The 7,642-nt window shown below is 46.5% G+C and overlaps 1 protein-coding gene across 6 annotated transcripts in view; it reads left to right on the top strand.

Moving 5' to 3' along the window:
• GMFG (glia maturation factor gamma) overlaps positions 1–7,340 on the top strand; it is an 8,938-nt gene extending 1,598 nt beyond the window's left edge. For 2 of the 6 annotated variants that reach the window (XM_014462616.2, XM_023760579.1), the window contains 7 exons: positions 2,178–2,245; positions 2,670–2,766; positions 2,887–2,936; positions 3,712–3,761; positions 6,393–6,475; positions 6,924–6,997; positions 7,144–7,340. In XM_014462616.2, the coding sequence (XP_014318102.1) occupies positions 2,243–2,245; positions 2,670–2,766; positions 2,887–2,936; positions 3,712–3,761; positions 6,393–6,475; positions 6,924–6,997; positions 7,144–7,215 (429 nt within the window). In that variant the 5' untranslated portion in view covers positions 2,178–2,242 and the 3' untranslated portion in view covers positions 7,216–7,340. Of the gene's footprint in view, positions 1–2,177; positions 2,246–2,287; positions 2,406–2,669; positions 2,767–2,886; positions 2,937–3,711; positions 3,762–6,392; positions 6,476–6,923; positions 6,998–7,143 lie in introns of those variants that run through there. The other 4 variants (XM_014462618.2, XM_023760580.1, XM_014462620.2 and 1 more) reach the window with 4 other exon arrangements.
• The last annotated feature ends 302 nt before the right edge of the window (positions 7,341–7,642 follow it).

Raw genomic sequence — 7,642 nt, 5'->3', positions numbered from 1 at the left:
TGAGCCATGAGGGAAAGAGGGTTCCTGAAAGAGTTCATGGCAAGGGCAAAGGCCCAGGGGCGGGATTATTCACAGGATCACAAAGGCTAGCGTAGCTGCAGTGAGCACAGGGGAGAGTAGTGGAAGACAGGGTCCAAGAGGTAATGGAGGAGAGGTGATGGCAGCTAATTTAGTTCTAAAGGCTACTGTAAGGGCTTTTGCTTTTACCCCAATAATATGAGAGCCATGGGTAGGGTTTTAAGAGAGGCAGTATGTCATCTGACTTGTGTTTTATAAGGATCCTGCTGGTAATCCTGTGAACATTAGCCTGTGGGAAAAGGGGAGTAGGGAAACAGTGCAGAGGGAGAAGGGGGGCTTCACTCCTTTCTGCTTTAAGTGTTCAGGCAGAAGATGAAGGTGGCAGGACCAGGGTATGGGCTGTGGAGGGGGAGAAGTGGGCAGGTTCTGGTTACAGTTGGAAGGTCTAAGCTGACAAGTTCTAATGTATGTTGTCAAAGGAAGGAGAAGGGTCAAGGATGACTCCAAGATATCCAAGTGGAGATGTCAGGTTGGCCACTGGATGTACGAGTCTAGAGTAGCGGTTCTCAACCTGTGGGTCACGACCCCTTTCACAGGGGTCACCTAAATACATCCTGCTTATCAGATATTTACATTACGATTCATAACAGTAGCAAAATTACAGTTATGAAGTAGCAACGAAAATAATTTTATGGTTGGGGGTCACCACAACATGAGGAACTGTATTAAAGGGTCACGGCATTAGGAAGGTTGAGAACCACTGGTAGAGGTGAGGGGCATGCCCAGATGGAGAAATTATTAAGGTAACCTCTTTGAAAGGCAAGAGAATGATGAGAACAGGAAGAGAGGAAGGTAGATGGGAAAGAGAAGGGGGCACTCCACTGTCAGGAGGAGGAGCAGACAGCGGAGTCGGAGGGAAACCTGGGGAGGGTGGTATCCTGAAAGCCAAGTGAAAAAAGCCCAGAGCGCAGGGAGCGATGATGGTGTCAGATGAAGAATGAGAAGTGACCATGAGGTCTAGCACCATACAGGTCATTGGTGGCCCTGTCAGGGGAGAAGGACGGGAGTGAGAGTCTGCTGGGAGAGACTAGAAGGAAAAATGGGGAAGAGAAATTGCAAATAGCAAGCGTAAACAATGCTTTCAAGAAGTTTTGCTGAAAAGGGAAGGAAATGAATGGGCAGTGGCTGGGCAGGAGATAGGGTTTACAGTTTTTAAGATGGAAGAAGTAACACTGCCTATCTGAGGGACAGATCCAGCAGAGATGGGACTATGATGACGCAGGGAGACGGGGATAGCTGCAGTGATGCCCTTAAGTGGATGAAGGGGTGGGATCCAGTGTGAGGTAGTGGGGAATAGAAAGGCTTGTCCACTACTATGGAGGGAAGCAGCCATTATGGGGCTGGGATCTGCAAAAATTCTCTTTTGTTTGCTTGTATTTCCTTACTGAAATGCATAGCGTTTTCCTATAAATTACTTTTTCATTTCTCCTTTATATGACAGAACATTATATTGATTTTTTAAAAAAATGTATGTGTGTAAGTAGGGTACATTATCCAGGAATTTCATTTCAGGATGAGACAGGAAGCAATACAAAACCCTTAATAAAAAAGGGGTACTAGTCTGACAAGATTGAACACCATTGTTGTAGGGCCCATTATAAAGCCTGTGAGGCTGAATAACTTCAGGAAGAAATTCATCATTACCCTGCTGCTATGGTGTCTCCTGTGTCCTCTCCATTTCCCCATCAACATAGTAGGTGACAGTTTGACTAGCAGCTCCCCTTTTCAGCTCGAGTTAAAATACTCTAAGTGGGGGGAAATCCAGGAAGGCTTCCTGGAGGAGGGGAGGAGATAAAGAGCTCATTATTATCTTTTGTGTGTGGAGAATGTCCACCATGCCTGGAGACATGTAAAGCCATTTTATCCTCACAATAATCCTGAGTCAGAGGGTGAAGTTACTTAGCGATGGTCACATAGCAAGGCAGCATTTGAATCCAAGTCTAGGTGATTTCAAAGGCTCAGAGGTCCTGGCAGATTAGGGGAAGGAAGGAGGGGGAGGAGCCCTCTGCAGCAGTTGTCCCAGAATGGGCATAAACAGGATGTGGTGTTGTATGAAACCTTTCCCCTACCCCACACCCTGCCCCCCCTTCTCTCCCCAGCCCTCGTCCCCACCCCTAGAAGACAGCGGAACTGAGAAAAGAAGAGGCCTGTGGACAGAAAAGTCATGGTCAGGGGGCCAGGGGTCGTTTGGGGTGGGTCTGGGGCTGGGAGGATGCCTGGGTGAAGGTCAGGCTGTGTGTTGGAGAAAAGGGGCTGGGAAGGGGACCCCCACTGTGGCAAAGGACCAGGCTGGGAAAGAGAGATGGTGGTTCCTGGTTTAGCCCCAGGTAAACAGATCTCGGGGTTTCCTTGAGTTTTGCCCAAGGATACCTGCTGGAGGGCTGGAATTTGGCCTCTGCTCTATAATCCAAGTATGTGCCCTGGTGACGGGCAGCATCTGCCTGGAGAAAAGGTGCCTTTCCTCATGTCATGAAGGCCTCATATGGGCTGTCAGAGCATTCCTCTTCATTATTAGATAGAGGCACTGAGGCTTGGGCAGGGGGCAGGGACTGAGGCGAGGCCTGCTCAGCTCTTTTTGGGCTCTGCTGCAGTCGGACTCCCTGGTGGTGTGCGAGGTGGACCCAGAGCTAAAGGAAAAGCTGAGGAAATTCCGCTTTCGAAAAGAGACAGATAATGCAGCCATAATAAGTGAGTGTCCTTTTCCCTGGAAGGATGGGAGGGAGGTGGGGACATACGACGAGGGCTGGGCTAGAGTCACTGAGTTAGAAGGGGTGTCCTCACTAAACCCTGTGTGCCATCCCTCCCTAGTGAAGGTGGACAAAGACCGGCAGATGGTGGTGCTGGAGGAAGAATTTCAGGTGAGGGGCTGGGTGGATGGGACCTCCCAGAAGTGGGTGGGGCTGGGAGACCCAAGGGTCTGGCATTGGGGGCCAGAAAGACCTGGAGGTCAAGTCCCCGCTCAGATGTGACCTTAGGCAAGAGACTGTATGGGTCTCTGCTTCCTCATCTATGAAATGGAGATAACAGTACCGACCTCATAGGGTTGTTTGTGGATTCAATGATTTAATCTTTGTAATGGGTTTAGAAGGCCTGGCACATAGTGCTCAATAAAATGATAATATATTATTGGCACTTAAATTAAAGAATTTCCAGATAAGTTAATAAAAAGCTAGCAGACATCCTTTATAATATATACCTTACCCTCTCTTGGCCTCACTGTCTTTATCTATAACATGGGAATGATAATAAGGCTTACTTCATAGTGTTGTGGTACGGATTTAGAGGGGTGCCTATGGAGACTGAGCCTGGGCTGTTTGACAGGGGAGGGGGATTGGCTAGGAGCTGGGCTCCCTCTGGTCTTTTGAAAGGAGGTATAGTAAAGTGGTTATGATTTAAACCCAGATTCATATTTGAACTCCTCTGCTCAGAGTTGCTGTGCAATCTAGGGCAAGTGTCTTAACACCTCGGGGCCTCAGCTTGCTCAGGGATAATAATAGGACCTACCCCACAGAATTATGGAAGAGCTCAATGAATTAGTCCATGTGTGTTACTTAGACCAGTATCTTGGCACATAATAAATGCTTGTTTAATGGCAATATTTTCTTCTCTCCTGTTTTTTCCCTCCTCCCCCAGAACATTTCTCCAGAGGAACTAAAAATGGAGTTGCCAGAAAGACAGCCAAGGTATCCTGGGGGAAGGAACAGGAGGGTCAGGCCATGGGGAGAAGGGTGATGATGGGGGTGGAGACTGAGGGGACTGCTGGGGTTCCAGTCCTATTCACCAGCTTGGGATCTCTGTGTTTGAGGCCAAGAGTTCTTATCCTAGGACTTTGTGTACAGTATACTAATATTTTGTTGCAGAATTTTACATTGATAATCATATGTGAAATTAGAGCTTGCTTTTTTAAAAATACAAACTTTGATAGGTTTCGGCCTTAACATTGCTCTTGCTTCATTAAATAAACAGAAGAAAATTTCCTTCCTCTTGAATGCTGCAGAATATTTCTGGTAACAAATAAATTATTTGACATTTAACAATTGGGGAAAATCTTGTGTGAAGCCACGTAAGTCTGGTGCTTTTTGTGAGTGGAGGAACACTTTGACACTTCTATGGTAACCGGTCTGTTTAGATTTCCATCTCCCCTGAGGTGAATTTTGGGTGCCTGAGGATTTTGAGCCTCCATCCCAGCCAGAACTAGCTCCTGGGTGTCTGACAAGTGTAGTCCCAAAGGGCCCCATATCCGGAAGGCAGCCTCGAATGTGGGAGGCAATGCTCTGCGGCTGCCTGCTGTCTGGAAATCCTTTATAGTTTTATCTTTGAATTTGTGTTTTTTGTGAAGTCTTCTGAGACATAGAGCATGTGCTAGGGCTTGGGGCAGTGCCACCCTCCAGCCCTGGACGGGTTCTCTTTCCACTCCCTGCACCACCCAGTGATGCCCTGGCAGGGGGCCTGAGTGCAGATTCCAGGAGGGTTAGGGTCAGACACCTCCTGCTCCTGAATGAAAGTTCCAGAGTGTGCCTGTAAGCATCTGCACTCCCCTTTCAAGTGTTCCCATGTCCAAGATAGCAAAGCTTGCAGAAGAAAGGAAGAAGTTTTTCTCTTGTCTTTTGAACAAGGGGCCCCAAATTTTCAATTAGCACTGAGCGTGGCAAATTATGTAGGCAGTCCTGGTCTCAGCCCCAGCTGGACAGTATCACATAGTGGTTGAGCATTTATAGTCTAGGTTCAAATGTACCCATAGACCTTTGGGCAAGTGACTTCACCTCTCTGGGCCTCAATTATCCCATCTGTAGTATAGGGATAAAATAGCAACTTCATCATAAGGTTGTTGTGAGTTAAATAAGCACTGACTTTTTGTTTTGTTTTGTTAATTCTCACCTAAGGATATTTTTCCATTGACTTTTAGAGAGAGTGGAAGGGAGGGAGGGAAGGTGAGAGAGAGAGAGAAAGACTGAGAGAGAGAGAGAGAGAGAGAGAGAGAGAGAGAGAGAAAGAGAGAGAGAGAGAGAGAAACACCAATGTGAGAGAGACACATTGATTAGTTGCCTTCTGCAGGTGCTTGAACTGGGGCCCAGATTGAACCTGCAACCCAAATATGTGCCCTTGACCGGGAATTGAACTCATGAACCTTTGGCGTGCAGGTCAGCGGTCTAACCACTTAGCAACACTCGCCAGGGCAGCACTGACTATTTTTTTAAGCCATTATGTTTTTCTTTTTAAAATGTTTTCATTGAGGTCTATTTGACATATGACATTACTGTATATGTCATTACTGTTTCAGGTGTACAATGTGATTTGATATTTGTATATATAGTGAAATGATCAGCACAATAAATTTAGTTAACATCTGTCACCACACAGAGTTACAAAAACATTTTTTTTCTTGTGATGAGGACTTTTAAGATTTACTCTCTTAGCAACTTTCAAATAGGCAATACAGTATTATTAATTACTAGAGGCCCGGTACACGAAATCTGTGCATGGGTAGGTTCCCTTGGCCTGGCTGGCGATCAGGACCCATTGGGGTCTTCCAGTTGCTGGCTGGGGCCTTCCTTTGTTCCGCGCTGCCCCCTGGTGGTCAGTGCATGTCATAGCGAGCCATCGAACTCCAGGTCGAACTCCCTAGGGGACACTTTGCATATTAGCTGTTTATATATATAGATAGTCACCATGTTGTACATTAGATCCCCATGACTTATTATTTTATAACTGGAAGTTTGTACCTTTGACCCCCCTCACCCACCACCAACCCCCTCCCTCTGGCAACCACCAATCTGTTCTCTGTATCTATGAACTTGATTTTTTGTTTGTTTATTTTTTTTAATTCCAAATGTGAGATCATAACAGTATTTGTCTTTCTTCGTCTGACTTATTTTACTTAGCATAATGTTTCAATGTTTCATCCATGTTGTCACAAATGGCAGGATTTCCTTTCTTTTTAATGGCTGAATAGTATTCCATTGTATGTATAAACCACATCTCCTTTATCCATTCATTCATCGATGGACATTTAGTTTGTTTCCATATTTTGCTATTGTAAATAATGCTGTGATGGACATGGGGTGCATATATCTTTTCAAATTTGTGTTTCATTTTCTTTGCATAAATACTCAGAAGTGGAATTGCTGGATCCTATGGTAGTCTATTTAGCACTTAGTATTATTGTTATTTTTAATCATTTATTGTGTTTGAGGCCAGTACCTTCAATCTCAGTTGTTAACCCTAGGTTCTCAGACTCATGCAAGATTTCAAGGTTGTAGACTTAGGTAATCGGCATTGAAGTCCTGAATTTGAATTCCTTTTCACTGGTGTAGGTTCGTGGTTTACAGCTACAAGTATGTGCACGAAGATGGCCGAGTATCCTACCCCTTGTGTTTCATCTTCTCCAGCCCTGTGGGTGAGACTCAGCTCTACCCATCCTGAGAATAGGGTCTTAGATTCTGTGTGGGGTGTGTAAGATAGTGTTTGAGAGTGCAGGTGTGTGTGAGTGTGTGCGTGACTTGGTGAGTACTGGGAGGCAATGCATGGAAGTTGGGGGCTTAGATTTCTCATGAGCCCAACCCATCCTCCTCAGTCTCAAGATGTGTAAGTAATCCTTTTTTCTTTTTCTTTTTTTTTCTTTTTTTAACCTAGAAACTCCTGTTTGGGAGTTAGTTATTCTGAGGGTCCCATCTCCAAAGACCCTCTGAATAACTTCAAGCCCCTAGACAAAACTGAAAACTGGGACTCCTTAGAACAGCTCCTAGGACCCTTAGAAAACTCCAGGGCCTGCAGGAGATTACTGGCCCCTTAGTGAATACCCCAGGATCCCCCAGTTATGTTTCCTTCTCCCCTTTTCCATGCAGGCTGCAAGCCCGAACAACAGATGATGTATGCAGGGAGTAAAAACAGACTGGTGCAGACTGCAGAGCTCACAAAGGTCTGGGCCTGGGGCTGAGGATCCCAGAGTGTTAGGGAGGAGGGGTCAGGGAGTCTAGCCTCCTGGGTCTGAGGGAGGAAGGGGCTGGGGTCCTCGCTCTCTCAGTTCCTGAATGGGTCATGACATTGAGACCTCTCCCCGCCCAGGTGTTTGAAATCCGCACCACTGATGACCTCACCGAGGCCTGGCTCCAGGAGAAGTTGTCTTTCTTTCGTTGACCTCTGGGTTGGGGGTCTGAATTCCTGATGTCTGAGTCCCCAAAGAAACTGGGGACTCAGACTCCTAGGACCTGAACATCTGAGACCCCGAAGAAATTAAACTGCAAGAACTCAGAGATCCTCCATTCTGGCTCAGTTTCTGTTTCTCATTGTGGGCGCCTGCTGACAGTCCCTGCAGTACCAGCCTCAGGCCATCAGAGGGCAGGCAGACCAAGTGGATGTCCGCTGAATTCCGGGAGGAAAGGAGGATACCTGCTTCTCTGAAAGAAGCCTGTGGGGTTTCCTAGGAAGTATGGGGGAGGCCCGGTCTCCTGGAGGAATTGGGGGAATATTTGAATCCATGAAGGAGCCACTCCGGAGGGGATTAAGAATACCTGGGTCCCTGAGAGTAAAGGAGATTGTCCGTTTCCCCTCCTCCCTTCCCTTC

The sequence above is a fragment of the Myotis lucifugus genome, unplaced genomic scaffold (genome assembly GCF_000147115.1).
Source record: "Myotis lucifugus unplaced genomic scaffold, Myoluc2.0 scaffold_185, whole genome shotgun sequence".
Lineage (NCBI taxonomy): Eukaryota > Metazoa > Chordata > Mammalia > Chiroptera > Vespertilionidae > Myotis > Myotis lucifugus.
Note: the sequence above shows the minus strand (reverse complement) of the source record. Positions and strands in the feature narration are given on the sequence as shown.